Source organism: Anopheles gambiae, chromosome 3, assembly GCF_943734735.2.
Source record: "Anopheles gambiae chromosome 3, idAnoGambNW_F1_1, whole genome shotgun sequence".
Taxonomy (NCBI): domain Eukaryota; kingdom Metazoa; phylum Arthropoda; class Insecta; order Diptera; family Culicidae; genus Anopheles; species Anopheles gambiae.
Window position 1 is genome coordinate 93,898,954 of NC_064602.1, and position 22,790 is coordinate 93,921,743.

A 22,790-nucleotide genomic window follows, 5' to 3' on the forward strand; every position below is an offset into this window, starting at 1 on the left:
ATAAAAATGTGACCGATTGTTTTCTCCAATTTTATATAAAACTACCGACCAGCATTACGACATGGTATCCCCCATGCAGTGAGAAATGGGTCATGGTGGCATTCGTATTGGCGCAGACCACAGTGCTCCGGATCGGATCCAATCCGGCAAACACAAAAACCTATGTTAAAAAAATGGAATACACCGTAGAACATGGTGCTGTTTGTGTTCTATGGTTTTGCAACACCAACTAGGCGGCTCCATTGAGAGTTGCGATTGGCAGAACCGTGAAGAATTTACTAAATACTTTACGGAACAAAATGTTCAAACATGTTTTCTCTTTTTATTTACCATGAAAATAACTATGAATTAAGGAGACTAGGGAATGAGTTTAACGGCATATTTAAAACTGTACAGCAAAAGTGAGAATTGAAAAATAGAAATAAAAAAAAAATAATAGGCATGGAAAATGAGATTGTTTGATTTTTTGAGAAAACCGATCTAGTACACATATGTATAGATGCAAGACAGAATTGTCGACGAGAGACGAGTCAGTCTAGTAATTGATTCACGAGAGGAAGGTTCTAATTTAACTCTTTAATCTTGAAAAACTTTGAAATAGTAAGGAAGACAGAAGGAAATGTAGAAGATCACGATTCGCATTGCACTCAAACGTAGAAAGAGGAGAAATCTATTTTTAAGGCATAAAAGGTAATTCGGTTTCATATTTACACACCTGGTGAATTTGACCTAACGCATCGAATCAAGAAAAAAAAAGTTGCTTAAGAAAAACAAGGAAATTATCGATTATGAAACTATTTATATTCAATCCCATTTTTCTTACAAACCCAGATAAAGTGGAAGAGTTTTTACAAGAAAGGGTAAAAATTCTTACAGGGTGATTTAAGTTCGAAATTTGACATCGTCTTCGTTTGACGTTTCGCGAGAAGCAACCCCCCACAAAAAGACAGCTGAGCAAAGTTTAGTTTCAGCCTCCTTTACCTTGCTGGAAAGCACAAGTTCCCTTCTCTAGGTAGCTGTCCCTTCGTCAATATTGCTCAACTTCCTTTTAAAAATGTCTCCAAACTGCAAAACTCAACATTAGTCTAATCGCGAAACCGTCTGTCTAACGCTGTTTCCTATAACCCCCCTTCCCACACACACACACACACACACACACACACACACACACACGTTAACCTGTCATACTTCGTACGAAAACATTGCGCTACACGAACGCTACGCAGCGCACGACCGCGCAGAAAGGGAACGAGAGCGATAAGGGGGGAAAGAGACCGTCCGAGTGCCGTGCTTGCCGTGTGCGGTTCGGCCAAGAGCACAGTTCACGGTTGGCACGAGCACTGTCCACAACGCGCTGACTCGCCAATCGCACCGCGTGCTGCTCCGGGAGCATCTCTTGTTGAACCGTCGCAGGTTTTTCACTTCCCAGTGGGAATAGCAAAAAAAGGTGGCAAAAAACAAGGAAGAAATAACACACACCACGCACAGCGTGCGATAAAGCGGAGGTGCAAGCAAAGTGGGTGTGTGTATGTGTGTGTGTGGAAAACCCATGTAAGAAAAAAAAAAATGTACGTGAATACGCAAAACTAAACCGCGTGAGGTGTGGGTTCATGGCAAACTGCTCTTGTTGTACGCGCAAACGGCTGTCGGTGGTAAGCGCGCTCCACAAGTAGTGCGTCATACAACGCTGTGCGCTGCTGGACTCTGTTGCGAGCCTGTCCCCGCGGGCGACCCCTCACTCGCTTCCCCCCGTTTTCAGTGTTGTTCCGCGCCCGTTACCGCCCGTTTCCGTCTCTCTCCCCGTGGCAAGGAAATGTAAGTGATTGCGAAAGTGTTTTTTCTCCCACAAATTCTCTGTGTGTTTGTCACGGAAAGCAAAAAGGAAGTGGGTGCGGAAGTGTACTATCGGTTGTGACTGTGTGACTGTGTGTGTGTGTAAACCGATTTGAAGCAAAACGCGATGCTTCTTTATCAGGTGCAAAATTGTCCGATATCAAGTTCGAAATAGGGGGGCAGACAGGCAGGGGATGATTTATACGAGGTGAAATAAAAAATGCCCCCAACACACACACACATACACACTTACACTCACCGATTCCAAAGAAAAAGAAATGACAAATTAACGAAGTGGTTGGGGGGAGCAAATGTGATTATACCGTAAAAAGGGTGAAGAAAAAAACATGATCGTCTCCGTTGTCGCTTGACGTTCGGTTGTTACAGGTGCATTTAAGTGTGTGTGTGTGTGCAAGATGTCACGAAAGAGCCTACTATTCTTGCAAAACCTAGAAGGGGGATTTTTTTTACTAACCTAGCTGGAGGTGTAGTAGGCCGTGAAGCAAAACAGCGGCAAGCGGCTTGTGCGCGTACGCAAATTTGAAATGCTCCCCCCATCTGTGTGTGTCTGTGTGCATGTGTGTACGTGTGTGTGAGAGTGTAGGTGTATGCCAGAGAGGAGAGAGAGAAATAATGTACTACACATTAAAAATGCATTTTAATAAGCGAAAAAAAACAACAAAACAACAAAACCCCCAAAACGAACCATCCTGCACTGTGTGTTTTTGTGTGCGTCGTGCTTGTAGTGTTTGCTTTGTGTTTTCTCTAATTTCTACCTATTTTCGAAACAAGACAAGAAACACACATAATAAGCCGTACACTACAAAATGACAGCAATTCACTTTCTGTACGGAATTTCCAACAGACCCTTGGGGATGGGAGACAAAATGATGAATTGCTGGAAAAAAGGCCCTCTTTGCGTCTTCGTGATTAGCAGCGACCCGCCAGCAGCAGCAGAACGCAAGTGCGAGATTTGCAAGAAGTCGAAAAAGTGAGCGAATCTCACTAGCCCCTTTCTTCATCCCCCCAAATCCAACCCCTTTCTCGATCTCCTCTGGGCTCTGAGTGTCGTGGCGGCGTGAGAGAGAGCAAACGTGAGCCATGCAGAGTTTGTGAGACAGCTCCGCGAGCTCATGCTCTTCTCCCGCGTACATATTTAGGCCGTGCTTTTATGCTCATTCGATCGAATGGAGTTGTTTGGTAAATCGGATGTCTGCTTATTGCTGGACGAATAAGCAGACATAATTAATTCACTGTTTCTTCTTTTATAGCAAAAAAACGTTCGCTCCTTCACTCTCTTTATTAGCCCGCTCTTGTCCCTCTCTTGAGTTGTATGTTTATTGTTTTGCAATTCACCGGATGTCAAGCAAAAGAGGGTAAAAAATGCCACAAAAAAGACAGTTTCTCAGCATCCAGAGAGACCTTTTTTCGAAATATCCATTTGGGAGTGAAAACGTACAAAAGAGCGCTAGACGGGAGCGAGAAAGAGCGTTTGAGCGTGTGAGAGAACAGTCTCCCCAATTTGGTCTCTTTATCGTTCGTTCGAGTTGATACTTTTCCTTCAAACTGTCCCTTTTTCTTCTTCTTCTTTCTAATACTTTCTCACTATTGCTCCACGGGCATCGAAACGGCTTCCCGTGCTCCGGTTGCGAATTGTTGCTTTTAGTTGATATTTTGCCTGCTGCTGACACGCGCGCGGTTTGCTCCCCCACGCGCACGCACGCACGCACCCAACCCAGTATGTGCGTTCCTGTGTAATGTATGTGTGAGTGTGTGTGTGTGTGTTTGTGTATGTTTAGTGAAGCGAAAAATGGTCGAATCAAAAAGCGAGCGGAGAGGGGGATGGAACAGAGCGGCCGCATGTTTACAAAACGCAGTTGGCCCATATTTTTAGCGGCTCCATTGTGCTCGCGTCTGTTTGAACAAATGGTGTGGAGGGGGGGGGGGGGGGGTGGTTTGGTTTGCAAAAAAAAACATTAATTTGAGCTTGAAATCGAGAGTGTTAGAACACGGTCGAAGTAGGCTCGCATAGCAAGTAACGGTAGCATCAACACCAGCTACAGTTTACTTGGATCTTCTAATTTGTGTATTAGTTTTTTTTTGCAAAAGTCCAAAAACTGTTTTGCAACGTCTCCAACAAGTGAGATGGAGAAGAGGAAAGGAATGATCATCTCCGTCTTCCTCCTCCTCCCTCCATGCTGCTGATGCTGATGGGTTTTCGTACATATTAATCCACAAACAGCAGCAGCAGCAAGCCGCACACTGTCGAAGGACGCGCGTGGCACACACAATCGACCCTTGGCGGCAGTGCCGTTTACAGTGTGCGTGAATTTGTTCTTTTTTTATTGTGTCGTTTGCTTTCAATTAAAACTTCACCAATCAGCACAGTGTGGCCTCGTGGGGCGCACTGTTTGTGTGGTGGATGTGACCAGACCAGGCGGTCCAGAACAACGGCACGGCGCGGTGTATGTGTGTATAGGTCATCGTGTTTCTCGCGGTCGTCGGCATTGAACGGCCAGTTGAAGGTTGGCGGATGTCGGTTTGGGAAGGGGGAGGGGGGAAGCGACCGTTCGGTTTCGGTTCGCCAAGGTTGGTGACTTCATGCATCATCAGCTCCCCGCGATGCCGCCGAGTGTAGGACGACCGAACCGTTGATTGTTTTACGCTCTTCTCCGTTTCTGATGCCACCACAACGGAGCAAGGCCTCTGTGTGTGTGTGTGTGGGAAATATTTTACAAGGTGGTAGATTTTATATAAAGTTTTGTAAGGGTGTCTTGTTGCAAGTGTTTTGGGAGTGTGCGGACATTGCAATGTAATCAGGAAGTATGTGAACTTGCCGAGGAATGTCTGAGTTCTGAACTGTTGGATGGAATTGAGGACTTCAGACATTCAGACCTTGCTTCAAACTATTTTCAATAAATAGACTTGTGTTAAGTGAAGAACAATCTCTATGCCTGAGGACAAATCCCTGAGTTTGATTTTAGGTTTGTTGATGATCATCTTATGATGTCTTGCCATCATCTCAAACATCTGGAAATTCCTATGAACATCAAATTTTTAACAACATTACATTGACGTAAATCTGAGAGGGTGTGGAATTACAGGTCATATGTAAGGTCATAAGATGTACTTTGATTTTTTGTTCTTGGGAATATCTTATGTATCTGGGTGCTATTGGAGAAACTCGGCCGTTTCTAGAGCCTGGCCAAGAATTGCAGAATATTCCTATCCCTTTTTATGTAAGTCACTTTTCGAGAAACTTACGATCCCTTCTGCTTCCACCACAAGAAGTATCGTACTCATATTTACGGATGATCTTTGAAATTACGACATCCAAAGATGGCCGTTGGAGCATTATACTGATACAAACTCCTCCAAGTTTAAATACTATAATAAAATTAATGTACAAATGAAACATCTGGAATGCAAAAACTGTGAACAACAACATTGAAGATACCCTAACAAGAACATTCACACGTGATTTGGCGAAGATCTCTCAGATGAATGTGCAGACACTTCTATTCCTCTACAAAGTCGATGGACCAAAGCATTAGTCTCGTTATAAGAGCTGTTCGTGCTAAAGTGTTTTCTTCCCTCCTTCTCTCTTTCAGTTGTGACTAAGCACAGTGTTCTCCCGGGTGGGTCGAGTTGTGTGCAAAATTGTTGCAAACCAAAGTGTTGAAAGAAACGAGCTGCGGTGTTGCTGTTGGTTAGAAAACAGAAGAAAAAACGTGTGTATTACTGTTGTGCCTGGGTATCATAGGCCAAACGCGTGTGTGTGACGAACCAGTGCGTGTGTTTGTTGTGTGAATGGGGAGAAGTGATGGTATGATAAGTGAAAGCCTACTAATACCCAAGTGTACTAAGTATAAAAGTGTTCAAGTGTACTAAACAACAAATTGAAGATAGAGAGAGAGTAAGTGGTTCGGCTCGGTTTACACTCACGGTGGACCTGGATCGGTTTAAGGGAAGGGTAGTTCTAAGTGTCCAAGAGGAGGGAGTGTATGTGTGGCAACGATCGAAAACGATTTGCTAAACCGTTTAAAAAATAGAGTGAACGAAAGAGTGCGTGTGTGTGTGAGAGAGAGAGAGAGAGCTAGCTGCTACTGTACCGGCAGACCGGCCTTAGCAACACACCGCCGAAAACCCCATCGCAAGCGTAGCAACACACTCACGCACAGGAGGCCGCTGTCAAACGCGCGAACGCAAGATGGCGGATCTGGAGGCAGTGCTGGCCGACGTCAGCTATCTGATGGCGATGGAGAAATCCAAGTGTATGCCGGCGGCCCGGGCCAGCAAGAAAATCGTTCTGCCCGATCCAAGGTGAGTGCTTTGTCTGTTTATTTCTGCTAAATAGCTGCGTTCCGAAAACCCCAGCCCAGTTTGCTGCTGCGTCTTCTCCATGTCTGTCGTCCCTTTTCTCGCCTGTTCCATCTAACTGCGCGAGAAATTGTTGTTGCCCTACTGTCCTGCGGCAGAGGGGGCGGTTTGTGTGGGGCGGTTAAATTTATGCCCTCGCTGAAGTGTATTCTTTGCGCAGCGGCCCAAAGCATCGCGCCTCTGGTAGATCCGCACGCGTACTTGGCGTTTGTTTACGTTACAAGCAGCGGAGTTTAAAAAGGCGGGCGAGTGTTCCGGCCACCTGGCGTCTCCTTTCACGCCCTTTACCGATTTTTCAATTTCCACCTGTAACGCTCGCCGGAGTGTTGGTACTGTTTTTGGAAATTTGGTGATGCTCAGAACGCTGAAGGGGAGGGTGGGTAGTTAGATCAAATGAGTACGCAAGCGATAGAAGGCAACCATACACACGCGTACAATAAAACGCGCCAATGGGTGGCTGCGATACCGCTGGAAACACCCCAATTTCCCAGGAATGAGCCGAGCAAAAAAAAAACAACTCTCCAAGGGGTTCTTCAGCGAGAAGTGGTGGTTTGGTCCGTTTTTCTCGTGCGCACGAACGTTACATCCCTCCCGGTTTCCCACCAGATAGGGAGGTTTGGCTGGAAAAGTTTGTCCAACAGGAAAACCGATATAGTGGTGGTTTTTGTTTGTTTTTTTTTTTCGGCGTTTCTACCGCTTTAATTTGTTCTTCGGAGCTGCGGGTGGCGTAAAGCAACGTTAAACCTAATTTCGGGGAAATTCTTTTCACCATCAAGCTAACTGCTAATGGGCGGGAGAGGAGTTCGGCGCAAGTGAAAGTTGAAATCGCTTTCGAACAATAGAGCAGAACGAATCGAATCAATTGTAGAGCAGTGTCTGTGTTGGTTATACTTTTTCCTTTTGCTATATCTTGAATTTTCTTCAAGATTTCCCACCCGGGCCGAAAGATTGAGAAGGTTGTTACCGATTTGCCTGCGTCAGGGGTTTGTTTTCTGTTCTGAGAAATGCTTCAACATCTTTGTAGAAGGTAGCTGAAGTAGTAGTCTTTGTTGCAACGTCTGTTGAGATTATCGTCAATGGACATTCGGAAACATCTTTCAGCACTCCACCACTACGCTCTGCGCAGACTGTGTGCTACTTATCGTATGTAGGATGTATATATCTGGATTCAAATAAGATCTTCTAGATATCATTAGGAAGTCTACACTGTTATCCAAGATTCTCTTTAGTTCTTCAAGACATTGCCTTTTCGAGAAACAATCAGTATTTGCAGTGTGATATTCTTGATGATCATAGAACTATCCTGCAAATAGAGTTACTGCAAAATCCACGGAGTCGGTCGTACCTGTTAGTCTGTGGGTGAAGATTACCCAAATGCAAGGTTGTTCTGTAAAATCCTTGGTATGTTGTCGTCGGGCGACTTCCTTGCCAGTGGGCTTTAATCCCACATCTTCCCTACGAGTCAAGGTGGACCGACTCGTCAATCATTGCTGTCGATGCCGACGGATGCAATTTGGTTTTACACGCTTCGCGCTGCTTGTATCCTACGCCTGAACTTGTAGCTGAACCGGCGTCGGTGCCTAGAGTTGCAATTTCAATGACATCCAAGATAAGCAAAGCCATCGGTTTGAGATGAGGAGCAACTACGATAGCTGATAACCGTTTGCCAGTTAGCGCAGACAAAAGAGTTGTAACAAGCTCGACCGATTTGCATCAATGTGCTAAGCAGCTGGAGGCCTTCATTGTGTACAACGAATGGCTCAAACCAATGGCACCATTGTTTCACAGTCTCATGATCTGTGAAGATTATGCTAAAGGTTGCTGAATCATTGATTATGAGAATGACGCTACTGACTCGGAACAAGTGATATTAGGATAGAGATGTTATCAGTTTGATCTAGATACCAGAAGAATTGATTGTGTGGTTGTTTGTAATCTATCGCATTAAACCCTTGTGGAACACCCTATTCTGAGAATGGATGACTCCACATCAGGTTTTTTTAAACAAATTTACCTTTTAAACTACTAATGATTCTTCAGCAGGTTTTGCGATTCTTAGCTTTTTTTATCAGAATGTAAATAATAACATCAGATTTCTGGACAACGAATCGAAGGTCTCAATTAGGGCTTTGCCATTGCTGGATTGGATGGTAACGTTTTTGTTTCCATTCACTTTATTTGCCTCATTTGCATAGCTGAGTATAAATGAAATTGGCAATCACTTCCCTCCACATGTCCCTGGCAAATATTCAATCTTTTACCCTCCCTTCCATTCTATGTGCGCGCCCACAGGCACGCCAGATTCGCGATACTCATACAAACACTCACACACGCACACACGCATTCGAAAATGAAGCCAAATATGTCAATTGAATCATTCTGATCCGGTGGTACCCATTATTTAATCAATTAAAATCGATTATCGAACCGAAATGGAACAACACCGATGATGCCGGCCCACCACACCACTCCATCCACGGACTTTTCTGGTCGCTTTTCATGATGTGCGCCAAAATGGTTGATAAATTCTGCACGCAAGGAAAGGAACTGCAGAGGGACATGGGAGGTGAAGATATAAAGCGCATCAGCATTTGCGTGTTGATAGGAAAATTGAACACAAACACACACCGCCGTCCAGCGCCACAAATGCATGAAATGCAATTGCCATTTCTTGCGGTGGGCAGATTGGGTGGCAGGGAAAAGTAGAAATGTGTTTCCCTCTCCACCATCACCACCACCCACCCACCACCACCATCCGATTATTTTCCATTTCTCCCAAAACCGAACAACGTTTAATTAAACCGAACACAAGCGTCCCTCGCGGCGGCAGCGTCCGAATGCGACCGAATCGAAATTGCTTTGTCCGTGCGTTTGGGTGTGCGTGGGTAAAGTTTTTTTTTCTGTAAAAAATACCTTTTTTTGTTTGCACGTCTGTATGTTCACACCTTCCGGGCCAGTGCAATTAGCTTTTGCATATGAAATGGAGCGTTGTGTTCAGGTTCAAGTGAAGCCCGCTCGGGCAGAAGTTAATTTAAAATATTTAATTGTTTTGCTGGTAAAACTCTCGCTTTGATCGCGCAAATGAAAGCAAACGCAACAAGCAGCTGTCGAGTCAGTCGCTCTTTAGTGTAACGATTTTAAGGTGTTTTCCTGGAGTCATTTCCTTTTTGTTGTGCAAAATAATTGAAACATCCTGCGTCTCGACGGGCTCGGGCGAAATCGTATCGTTCTAATGATTTTCACATTTTAATTGAAAGCTTTTTGGGAAGTATCCAGTCCCTCCATTAGGTTGCTTTGGAACTGGCCGGAACCGTTTCGTCTGTACGGAAGCTCTCGGTGGAAACGGCCCAAAGAGACAGATCGAACCTGCGGTTTGGTTTTCACTGTTCGGAACTGTTCATTTATTAATTAATTAGTGCCGGACAGATCGGGGGCCCAAGTCTCTGCTCTTATTTTCAACCCACCCGGTTGGCCAACTGCCGGTCATGTGTGCAACATGACAACAGAGGCCCAGGGATGAGCTTTTCCGACGCATTCGCGCCGGTCGGTTGGTTGAGTCGTGTGCGTCGTGTGCGTGTTGCTGGAAAGGTGTGTCGAGCTGATGGAGCGTGTAAATTGCGCTTGATAATTCATACTTATGCTTTCTTTGGGTGGTGGGGTTGGGTATGGTGTTTGGAAGTTTGCTTCGGGGAGCAAGCGCGCGCGCGTGCGTCATTGATGAGTGTGTGTGTGTGTGGCGGGCGGACAATAAAAACAACATACGAGCAACATCATTGTGGCAATCGTTCCATTCCGCGCCGATGATGATGCTGTCGATGATGCTGATAATGCAACTGAATGGGAGGAGGGAGAGAGGGAGTGGGTGAAACACAAAGTGTATAATCAGCTCGATGCGAACGGATGCATTTCGGTGCAGTTAGACGTGTGTTTGTGTGTGTGTAAGTACACCTTTCCGATAGGCCTATCTGACCTAATTTTGGGGACCACTCGCAGCCTCTCAGCTTGCTGTCCGGGAGCAGCCAATCATCGGCTCGAGCGGAAATAGTGGGTTTAGGTGAGTTGGGAAAGCTCAATTGATTGAGCGTTTGCTTAGATAATTAACTCGTAATGGCCGTTTGTACTGTGCGGCTGTAATTGTTTCCTACGCAGATAAGGGAGTAAGCGAATTGAAAGCCCCAAAGTGGACGGCATTGGTTCGTCTGTGGAATCGGTTATTAAATCAGTTGAAGTTGAAGGAGTTCCTTGCCAAAAAAGGGGTAGCAAGTTATGTTCCGGGACGATCCAAAGTTGAATAGTTAGCATTTTTAATTTATATCAAAAACACAGCTATCTCTCTTGAAAGCTATTAAATACTAAGAACCTTCACTGTGGTCTACTAAAACGTGACGGTTGAAGCCAGCATTACATTCTCACCTCGATTGCTGCAAACTCATCCCACTTCGGTCATCTCGTAATAGTGCTCAGTGGTAAAATAAATCAAAATGTCCCCCCAACATACATTCCCACACACACACACATACACATATATATATAGCACCACTTCCGGAGCTTTTAGCTGTGAGAGTGGATACTTCAGAATAATAGTGTCCAACGGTGTGCTAGATTGCACTGTGCCCTCAGCTCTCGAGCTCAGTGAAGGGAAGGGAGAAAGAATTTTGCTGAGGAGGAATAGCGGGGGGGAACAGAAAAGTGTGTGTACGTGCCCATGTGCAAATGTCACGAGAAAGAGAAGGAGAGAGAGAGGCGAACAGAGCGTGTGGTACAATAAATCACACAAACTCGTTGGGTCACGCTCTCTGGGCAGCACCAAAGTTGTGCCCGTGGTGTTACCTTTGGTGGGCGGTGGTGGGGTGTGTATGTGTGGAAGGTAGGGAGGAGGCGCTTTATGCCAATGGATTTGAAGGTATTACGTTTAATGATAAAATTTGCGGAACGAAAAATTGTCCATTAGAGCGGCGCCTGATAAACATTTCACGTGCAAACTGTCTCCTTTTAGGGATTACAGGGATGATTCTAAAGCCATTACTATAATGATGCTATAAAAAAGGGTTGTAAATCATTTAAAAAGCGTTACATGAATTGATTTATTTGATCTGACGTCTATTCTATTGCCCTGTTTTCTTCTTATCCTCAAAACACCCAAATCTTGCCAATTCGCCGAATTCGTTTCGTTTTTCTTCTGCTTGCAATCAAAATATTGCAACAAATTAACTTTTAAAGCATGGCAAACACTCATGTTCATCGCTCGCTTACATCAAACAATCTATTTGGCCGATAAATTGTCTAAAGACAACACAATTACCCACAAGTACACGCCGTGCCGACCGATTTTCCCCACAGTAATTACTCCCCCAGCCAGCGATCGGATGAGATACTTCAACCTACGTAGGTGCGTATGTGTTTCTCAGTGGGTGGGTGGCCCCCCCCAGTGGAAGCCAGAAATAAGGCAACGAAGCCACACACACACACAATTGCACCCCTTAAACCGTTTTTCACTACTCCCCCGTTGGCGGGGTGCTTGCGTCGAAGAAAATGCGATGGAAAAACTAACATATTAAAGGAAGCTCTTCAATGCCGACCGTCGCCTTTCCCTTCTCCGTCTCCTCATCTCTATCTCTCTATCTGTCCGTGTCGTGTCGATGCTGGTTGGCTGGCGTCTGGAAGTGAAATTCATGTCACAAACAGTAATATTTTCCTCCTGTGTTGACTTTTGCACACGGTACAGGCGAAACAACGCGAGTGGAATAAAAAGAAAAGAAAAGAACCCCGGTGCTCATATGGGATGCCCGCAAGGATACCGCTTAAGCTTATGCCGCTTCAAGTGTTGTCTGTGTGGGCGTGTGTGTGTGTGTGTTGTCTTGAGCGTATGTGGAAAAAGGTTCGCTGCCTGACTGGCTACTGGTCGTGTGGCGCCTCGGGGATCGTTGCTTTGTGCGGGCAGGTCATGCCTTCTTCTAGAAGGACACAGACGCTCCTGTGTGTATGTGTGTGTGTGTGCTTGTCTTATGCCACTGTCGACGGTAGCCGTATGTTAAGGATAGCGATGGTGACAGAAAATTATGTCCACAGCAAGCAACGAACCTGTGGGGTGTGAGGTCGGGATGAAATTATTATTAGGGAGTTTGTTTCCTCGTCCAACGAACGGTACGGATCAAACGGCTGCATGTGAACAGTATAGAAGCTGATCACGGGTCAGACCTTCCAATGGGAAGAGCCTCATTTTCTTATAGGACAGAAGACGTGTCCACCGTCGGCTGCCGACGGATCGTCGACTCGAGAGAGAGGATCCACTCGGCGGCGATAGGATGTTTTAGCATGGCGCTTCCCCTAATAGAGCACTTTCGCTTGATATGTCTGTTAAGCTATTTATCGTGAGGTTTTTGTCCACCATGTACTACTGTTGAGCCACAGTTGCTCCCCAGTGCATTTCAGTGCCGAAATGACAAGAAAGTGTTTCTTTCAGTAAAAATTAAAGGGTCGTATTGTAGGATTTCATTTTAAAACTGTCACACTGCGCATGATGGGTGTGTGCTGCACGTAACGAAATAAATAATTCATTTGGAAATTGAGCCATAAAGTGGTCCCCTTGCGTCGGATGCATTCTGGACCGGGAGTGAGAACTGAATAAAATCATAAATTTAGCAAAATATCGTACATCAGCCAACCAACCGACTGACGCGCGGCGCCGCCTGACACAGCTGACCCTGTCTCTAACAACATTACGCTACATAAATAATTTTGTATCTTAAATGTGATCGAAGCGCGGTGGTAGAAGAAGAAGAAAAAATAGCACAAAAACACACACACACACACTGAAGCCATGGGTTCACGAAGGCAAACGTGTGAGGGGTTGGCTCGAACTTTCATAAAATAAAGATGAGCAAGCGCTTGTGGTCTTTTTTCTTTCGTTTTTTGCTGCTTGCCGTTGGATGGGGGTTATTTGACGACCTCTTAATGTGATGGAAGAATGTTCACGTGGTCGCTGATGACATTCGGTGGATGATGTTGATGATGATGACGATGCTCGACGAGCGATGGATTCTTTTCCTTTTTTGCTGGCCGCCGCTCAATAGCATCACCCCAAAAGTGGTCGTCACGATGCCTGTCGTCGTCTTAAAATGATATTCTTTTGCGCTCTGCAAGAGCATCCTCTAACGTTGTTAGTGAACATCTTTTTCGGGGTTTCGGGGTGTCTTGCTCTTGCTTGCGAACATTTATCGATGCATAAAACATGGAACGAGCGCGTACAGAAGTTCTTAATGCGAATATGCAATCGTTGCAGAAATAATTTATGGGCGGTAATTAATTTATGATTAATTTATGTAGCTACTCGGTAACTTTGCTTCAATTGATTGCCGATTGGATAGATGTGGTTGCGCTTTAGCTTCCTCCACAGACAGAAAAGTTTGTGCGATATTACTCAATAATTTGACTTAAAAACCTCTCGGAAAAGAGAAACAAAATCTTGCTCTACCTGCTTCCATTCCCCGGAGGTTGTAGTTTCAGATGATCTTGAAAACAGCGGCGCTCAAGCTGGTTCGCGCAGCTGTGCGCTAGCGCCTATTTAATAAAACAAACAACCTACCAAGATAAAACAAGGTTCGTTGGAACAAGGCAGCCGGAGGCAAGAGAGAGAGTAGAACAACCCCTCTGCAAAACCTGCTACAATAAAATCCGTGCCAATTCCTTCTCGACCGCCGCCACCTCTCGACACACGTGACCACACGGGTTCTTTGGGCGTAAGGGGTTTAGGGCACAGATAAGCCTGCTCACCGTGATAGTTGTACAAAACCGCGAACCACTACAGTTATCGGCGGCACCATCGCTCTTTGATGTGAGAAGAAGGCGAGTAAGAAATGGAAAGCAAAAAAAAAGCACAAGAAAATAAACAAAATGCAAAAGTATTTTACTGCCGCGCACCGCACAGTCTCTGCGGAGTGAATGCGCACGCGCAATGCGCGTTACGGTAGCCCGATTAACCGCTCCCGGTCTTGCCCCTCTGCCCCTGTGCTGCTTCACTGTTTTGCTTCACTGCTGAAATTCAATTTTCGAGTTTGGCGCCGCAGCTTGTAAACACAGCGCGACATGGTGCAGGGTGTGTTGCAAACGCTTCCCCTCGAGCGACACGAAAAAAAAGGGCAAAATGTGTGCACCCGCCGTCATCGCTTGATCGCCGGTTGATGTCATTAATGGTTTCACCTTCCTTCGCCCTCCGCTCACAGCGCTGTTGTGTAGGCCCTTGGGGTGCCGCTGTCGATCGAAGGTTTGAGGGTTTTTTTTGTTGCTACTGCCGGCACTTTTGCGACACAACTTTGCGCTCACCCTTCCTCTCCTACTGCCCAAATGTGTCGGGGACGCCCTTACGCTCGTCGCTGTGCAAAAGCAAAGCAAAACAGGGCAGAGGTTTCGTTGCGTCACGTCACTTTTCCATTCCGGCCTAAAGACCCCCCCCCCCCTTTCCCGCATATTGGTCGAGACTAACCGTCGCCATATTTCGCGTACATGCGAATCCATCGCCGTATGTGTTGTGTGCTGCTTCAAGGTGATCGGGCAACAACACAGAGGCCGCTCTAGGGCCGCCACTAATCGGGGCCAATCGTCCTCCTCGATGCGTTTGTGCTTTGGGCGTTAAAATGTTGTACCCGGGCGCACTCGTACTGGCTCCTCTTGGCTGGCGAGCAAAAAGGTGAACAAGGTGTTTTTACCTCCGTTTTTTTCTTCTTTTTTATATCGACAATAACAGCAACAGAAGTAGTCATCTTTTTCGCATGACAAGTTAACCACCCTACGCGTCTGTTTTGTTATTGGGCAAGTGACAAATGGTAAGATTGGCTCTTGTGGTAAGCTAATTTGTTAATTCTACCTAATAATTACCTTTTTGGAACATAAACCACCCAAAATTGGATTAAATGGTTTCTTCTTGTTCAATATTTTTATCATGTTATTTTTTGCCTTTAATTTAATTTAATTTTCCTCCTGTATACTTCAAAAGCAATTGTTTTGGTGTGATATACACCTGTTTCCATCTACGTTCGAATCTAGTGCCATTTGCATCGAATCGCAAACCGCCTGCTTTGAATCGCATGCCACTACGATTGAATGCGTGCAACCATGGTTGAATCGCGTGCCAGTACGGTTGAATCGCGTTCCACTATGGTCGAATCATATGCCACTACGATCGAATCGTGTGCCGCTACCATTGGATTTCTGAAAGCAAGAGCATAGTAAACTGTTTGTTTACGTTTGAAAGCTGTTTCTTTCTTCCCCGACTGCATTTCGTTTTTAAAATACTAATAAAAGGTAATTATTCCCTGATTATAGGTAAACCCGACGAATATTGGTTGAAAACAAGGATTTTACCATCAACAAGGGACCATGGTTTAAACCAATATTCGTGATTTACCTATAATCAGAGAATTCCTTTTTATTAGTATTTTACTAGCTAAATGCCGTCGGTGAAGAAAGAAAAAGCTTTCAAACGTAAACAAACGGTTTACTATGCTCTTGCTTTCAGAAATCCAATGGTAGCGGCACACGATTCGATCCTAGTGGCATATGATTCGATCATAGTGGAACGCGATTCGACCGTAGTGGAACGCGATTCAACCATGGTTGCACGCATTCAATCGTAGTGGCATGCGATTCAAAGCAGGCGGTTTGCGATTCGATGCAAATGGCACTATATTCGAACGTAAATGGAAACAGGTGTAATTTATTCCAAGCTTACATAAACAATTAAGGATACAAAAGTAAATTTCGGGTGCTTGTTTTTGCCCTAGATTAACCAACTGCTTCGTTGTGCAGATCTTTAGTGTCGTGGCAAGCGCTTGGTTTTGCAATGCACAAGTTGCGGGATCGAATCTTGTCACCACCTTCAATAAAACATCATCAGTGGAGTTTTTATCTATTTAACAGAGTAATTATTTAACCAATATCAGACTCGTGTGCTGCTGGTTTATGAATTTACCGTGCACCTCCACTATGCAAATTTACGATCGGTAAATGCAGTTTCTGTTGTGTAATATTTGTTCCTATTACATCTCTTATTTGACTGTATCTCTTTCTAGTGTAAATACACTTTCTGTGTTTCACACGCTTGGCAAATTTCGCCTACTTGCTAATAAATATCCCACTGTGTGCATGTGTTTGCAAACGATGTTACGCTAACCAGCTTCTTGTTTACAGTATTGATTGTACCAATAGAAAAAAATGGCCACAATGAATAACTATTATGTCAATGGACCCGTAAGTCCACACACACACCCAGCGTGCGTCCATCGGTGATGATGCGATCGTTGCTGACCAATTGATTAGACAAGCAGCAAACGAAACGGAGTAGTCAGGCGGGAGGAGCGGGGAGCATAAGAAAATATTTAAGCAATGCCTTTGACGCAAACGATCAGATCAACATTTGCGATCAACAGCGGATGGCAGCGGCCCCCGGGAGTTGTACGCGAGAAGCCGATTAGCAAACCCCCCGATAGGCAAACAAACGCATTTGTCGATAAAATAGCTTGTGTCTCACTTTGCAGTGTACACGCACTGCACTGCCGCATTCACCACATGCTCCTCACCAGACGTTTAAGTATGGATTTAAGCAAGGTTTTTTACTAGCACTGGCTGCTGCATTTTACAAAGCCAGTTAGGCGAGTGGCCGAATGCAAGCTGCTGTAGATAAAACTGAAGGACAAAGAAATAAAAGCACCATCATTAACAGCATGTGCGCGGTGCAAACAACGATAAGAAGCAGCACTACAGGGGCGAAGATTTCGATATCGGGCGTGATTTTATGATTGCGATAAGCAGCACAGCCCGCTACACACACTAATGCCGGTAGAAATTGAGGACGTTTCGTTCGGCGGTAAACAAATAGCTCCGCTCGCTTGATTGGGCAATGTTTATCGATTGCTCTTCTGCCAGGGAGGAGGGTGCGTTAATATTTTAGAGCTGGTCGTGTTTGGTGTACTTTGTGAAGTTGGGCAGAGTAAACGCATTGTTTATTTATTAAACACAGATTTGATGCTGCAATTTCGAAAACTCTTGGGCCCGTCTGCCCAAGGACTCTGGCATTTCAAAATTTTATTTGCATCGTTCAATGGCCCTTTTATGCTGTTGGTCTTATTGTCTGACAGCCAATGCACGGTTGGCGCATATAAACATAAAAATATATTATGCCCATGCATAGCTGATAGGCACGAGCCCCCGCAAAGCCGCGCGCCGTCTGCAGGCGATCGGAAAGGAAACAGCGAACACAACAATAAAGCGACATGCTTCCTCCCTTTTTTCTCGTCCCAAAACATCAAAATGGAGCAAACAGAAAACATAATATGTCTGTTTTTTCTTGTTAAAGCTGAGAATACCGGAAATGTGTTCCAAAATCACATGATGGTGTTTTATTGCAAAAGCGCTGCTATTCGGGCGGGCTGAGAGGAGGTGTGTGCTGCCAGGGTCTAGGGAAGGCTAGGGCAAACTGGAGCAACAATGTGCCCTTGCATTGCTGGAGTTAAATATTGTTTGCAAGTAGAACAAAGCAAGTATCACCGATGAGTTGTTTTGCTCCAATGTTTCTGTAAATTTGATTAAAAGTTTATTAAATATCGTAGCTAGTGGAACAAAAACTATAATACCGCAGTTATCAGGGTCTTGTTGCTCCGTTCTCTCCACCGAATTGTTGGTTGCCGTGTTACACGCACTTTCTGCTTCCAGCCCATGGCCCTGCTTCCAGGCGCCGCCCGACGGATGCTATTGGCTGTTTCTTAGACTCGGGAAGGAATGTGTATTGGGAAGGCGGTATTTTAGTGTTTGTTTTGCACATTGAAAAATAGATAAAAATACTTCCCGTTTTAAAGCAAACAAAAAAAAAACATACACAGCAATGTCTTCGTCGGTTCGTCGCTCGATGCTGCTTTCGTGGATGGTAATGTGCCTTTTTATGTGTGTGCGTGGTGTGGTATGTACGTTTATGTCTCGTGAACTGTTGGCGGATGTTGCAATCATCCGTAGCTTTACGATGCTCTTAGCGTACACACACATACGCCGAGAAACCAAATGTCGCCCGACGATAAGAGGAAGCCCGGCCCGGGGTGGATTTTTATTTGCACAATATTCTTCGGAAATATTGGGCCTTCCTTGCCGGGCCGTGCCGAGGCTGCTCGCTATTTGCATCTTTCTGCCGCCGTGATACCTGCGCGCGAGTCTGAAGCGCACGGAAGTACGGAAGGAAGTGTCACTGCCACTCTCTCTCTTTCTCTCTTTCTCTCTTGGCTTCGGGTTTCGTTGGTATTGATCAGGAGAGGTTGAAGCACATTTGGGGGAAGCAGCGGGATTGCCGTTTGAGATGAATTTCTTGGCGCTTACCTTTTCCCGTGAGGTGAGGCGAGGAGGGATTCTCTGCTCTCTGCTGGCTTAAAAGCTCCGGACAGACCGAGAGGGGAAGTGCCCGACGGTGTGGCGCGGATGGCAGGAAGCGAGCATGAATGGAATTAAATTTAATGTCAACATCGTATGCCGCCATCGTCTTCTGCAAGGTATAAAAACACACACAGCAAATGGGGAACGGAAGTAAGGGGAGCTCTATAAAAGTGGCACCAGATGCGGTGACGATCTTTTGCTCCCTTCCTGCGCTCCCTCTGCGTATCTATTGCGCTTCATTTGCTTACCGCGCGGCGCAAGGTTTTTCCATATTTTATTTATTCTTTCCTGAAAGCGACGTAGGGAAGAGGGTGTGTTGTTGTATTTTTTATCACGCTTTTTTATAATTCTGCTCTTTGAGGAGAGTGTTGGTACGTCGTCTGAGGGTTAGCCTGAGCAGGTACCTGGGGAACATCGTACAGCAAGCGGCACTAGACAGTGGAGGGCCGTTTGGGTCGGCTAGACCGATATGCTTGAGCCCTGGACCTTGGTGGAATGTTACTTTGTTACTGCGACACTGCAAGCCTGCGGAGGAAAAGAAGGAAAAGAAGGGAAAAAAGCACACGGTGCAGTGACACTGGAATATGTTGGGCTTGGCAGTAAAAAGCCGTCCTACGAAAGAAATAAGGCTGCCTGCTGCTTGTTGTTTTCATTCCATTAGGTTGTGTTTTCCTTCTGCCGTGTTGGAAGCGTAATGGCGCGTGGACAAATTCCATCCGTCTCACGAATCTCCTAACAAAATGAACTACGAAAATGGGGACATCTATGATTTATTCAATGAATCAGTTTGGTGTAGCTTTTTTGTATTTTTTATTTTATTTTTAATCGGGCTATTTACGTATTTAAGATCTTTAAGCTACAAACAAATAGCCCTGCTGGTTCAATATATTTGCACCAATTTTTCTTTTCCACCCAAACTTGCATAAAGTGCGAATAATTTGGCGTAAAAGTTCCACCCTGTGGTGGCGCGTCAAGCTACGCAAGAAAAATGTGTTTACCGTGACAGAGAACGCGACCAAACGCGTCAAGGCAAGCAGAGCACCCTTACCCGGCATGACAAATGGGAGGCTCGGCCCCCGGAATGTGCGACCGAAAAACTGTCACGATAATAAAATAAAAGCATTGCTCGAGCAGTTAGCTTGGCTTGTTACCTACCGCGCAAGCCAGCATTGAAAAAACCCTTTCCTGTCGTGGAGAATAATGGAAAGAAATGAATTTTCTCGTCCCGGTTGTTGGGGAATTGGTTTTTTTTCACCCTAGTCCGTTGCGTTAAAGGAGAAAAAGAAAGCTCCCCTTCATCTGCTTTCTTTGTGGGCCGACTCGACGAAACGAAGGTCGAAATGGTCAAACATTTCACTAATTAATCACATCCAACAGCAGCAGCAGCAGCAGCACCAGTAACAACAAGAACAACTCCCGATAAAATCGGACCCAAAAGCGCGCTATCCGTTAATGATCGATGAGGCGCCCCGGGGGTGTAGAGGAGGGTTTTTTTTCGTGCTTCTATGTGTGGTTGCTGGTCGGTTGTTTGATTTTTCCTCCGTGTTTGTGACGGGGGATGAGGAGCAGGAGGAGGACATAACACGATATCGGAAAATTGGATGCCTTCAATCACACGCAATTCGTCGTGGCGTGCGATAAGATTGTCCGGAATGGAATTGGTGTCGGTATGGAAGGGGTCGGGAATGGGGGGGGAATCGTTTCCGGGGTTTTCTTTTACCCGATGCAAAGGGGTAGATAAGGGGTTTTGTGTTCGGCATCGGAAGTGGTAGCATAACATAGATAGTGGCGCTGGAAAATCCTCCAATTACTTACCCGTATTACAGGATACGGTTAGTGATCCGTGCGCGATGTTTGGCTTTGCCGTAGTACTATTCAATTGCTTATTAGTGTTTCATTGTTGTGTTATTGTGTTTATACATTTATTTTCTTTTCTTTTAGTTTAAGTAGGTAGAGTCTTTTTGTATATGTTATGACTTCAGCCCTTCAAAAGCATCTGTTGTGATCGTGCGTACATAAACGAATAACTCACTGTTAAGCTTAGCGTAGAACATGCTTGTGCTCTAAAAACTAAAATAACTTCAGCACGAGCAGTGCTGTCGAGCGAGCTTTTATTGATAAGAATAGCCCTCGAATGAGATAAAACCGGCACGGATGCGACCGCTTCATGTCACGAGCGCGCGCGTCCCATCGCTAAGGTTGATGAATTGTACAGAAACTGTCAACGCGCCTACGGCTGTCAACGCGTCCGAATGATGCGCCATTGTGCACGGTGGGTGGGTAGCCTTTACACTTAGTATAACGTACGGCCAGACCAACAACCGACCCCTTCCCCCCCTCCACCAGCACACTGCAGTTGGACAGCTGTTTGGTGAGCGTGCAAGTGAGTGATGGGAAAACTGGTCGGTCCCACCATGGACCAACCAATGGAACTGATGCTTCTACTGCTTGCTGCGGCTGTTCTGAATACTGTAATAGCGATTGTAAACAGACTGTCGGCTCGTCCCTTCACCCTTCGGGTGTCACTGTCGGCCCTTCGCTCGCCAGATATGCACATCACCATTGTGTGGGACATTCTAAATTAGAATCCCGCTTTCGAACGGTCGGGCGGTCCCAGCGAATCCAGTCCGAACCGAAACCCCCGCCATTCCCATTTGCACACTCTGGGCATTAGAAAAAGGGGCAGAGAGATTGCCTTTACGGAAAAGTCCGCCCAAGCTTCGAGCGCTTCGGACCGACCACCGGCCAGAAGGATGCTTTTCTCATGGCTCTCTCGCTTGCAAATGACACAAAACATGATCGATTTTTGTCCGATGAAGTAAATTAATTGCAGCAACGCGCGTGCGTGTGTGTGTATACGACCCTTATGACGTTCGTTGGTTGGTTTTGATTTTATTTTAAGACTTTCCAGCAACGACCCAAACCCATCCGAGAATCTCATCACTGGTAGTTCTGTTTTTGTTTTTTGTTGGTATGACCCATTTTATACAACTGGTCTGCCGCTGTATTTTGTCTCGCTCGCAACAGGAGCACATAATGACGGTGGACAGCCCAGGAAACCCAAAAAAAAAGGGACAGCTAAATGGATGGAAATTATGCTTCATTTGGCGAACTCTGTTGAAACATTTAATTATTCAACTTTTGTTTCTGGTTACGATTTTAACGAACTTTTCCCCTCATCGCTGTGCTCTGTTTGGGATGAACGTTTTGCCTGCTCCCGGACGGCTTTCCACGAGTAGCAATAGAGAAAAGTGGTTTGGATAGCGTTTTTTATCTTTGAAATTAATCGATACATGTCAGCTGGTTCCTTTAGCGGCCATCATTATCGGGGTTGTGTAATTGAATATGAACTTTCTCAACACGGGTCTTATTTTTGTAATAATCTTATTTACTTTCACCGAAGAAACGCCGCCAATGACGTTGATCGAATTTGGCGTTGTTTGTTTTGTTTGCTTTGGATGTGGGTGGGCTGAAAGCGCATCACTATCAATCATGTTTGGTTTGCATCAAAATTTGCCTATTTGTTTTGAGTTTGTAATGGCCGAAACAAACAACAACAGCAAGAAAAAGATTCAGGGTATGTGCTCAAAATTTGCCAACTAATGGATCTCTATTGGCGAACGATAATATTGTATAATAACATTGTTGTTAAAATTTTAATCATGTCATCAAAGAGACTCTCTTCTTGTTCTTTTTAATTTCATGCCTAAGGGATTCTTCTCGTATTATTCAGCTAGAATGCTGTTGGTTACGATGCTAATAATACATCGATTATCATATACCAATGGGGTACACTGGAATATAATATTAGTTTTAATAAAGTTGTGCTGGTATTGAGATTTGAACTATAGACTTTTATGTCACAAGGCGGTGCATATATACGCGGCACCATTTGGACGTCCTCATTTCGATGCTATCGAAGTTAGTTTGCTTCTTTCGATGGAGCAAGAACGCTTTTTCGCATGAACTAACTCTATTCCATCAAAAGCTCCATTTCTATGTAAGAAATGTATCCAAAGAACGTAAAAATAACATCGTTCAACAGTCTCCAACTGAACGAGAAACAGAAACGGAATTAAATGGCTACTTGCAAACAACATAACGCTCTTCTCATTATGGTCAGTTCTAGTTCTGGGGCGATTATTTTTCGCACGCCATCAGTCACC

At 45.1% G+C, this 22,790-nt stretch overlaps 1 protein-coding gene across 10 annotated transcripts in view; it reads left to right on the plus strand.

The window, feature by feature from the left end:
- The first annotated feature begins 1,281 nt into the window (after positions 1 to 1,281).
- The window catches only part of LOC1280643 (G protein-coupled receptor kinase 1), a 98,603-nt gene continuing 77,094 nt past the window's right edge, over positions 1,282 to 22,790 (plus strand). The window contains exons 1-2 of one of the 10 annotated variants that reach the window (XM_061660748.1): positions 1,282 to 1,568; positions 5,445 to 6,156. In XM_061660748.1, coding sequence (XP_061516732.1) covers positions 6,044 to 6,156 — 113 coding nt within the window. In that variant the 5' untranslated portion in view covers positions 1,282 to 1,568; positions 5,445 to 6,043. Of the gene's footprint in view, positions 1,816 to 2,608; positions 3,599 to 5,444; positions 6,157 to 22,790 lie in introns of those variants that run through there. The other 9 variants (XM_061660742.1, XM_061660745.1, XM_061660741.1 and 6 more) reach the window with 9 other exon arrangements.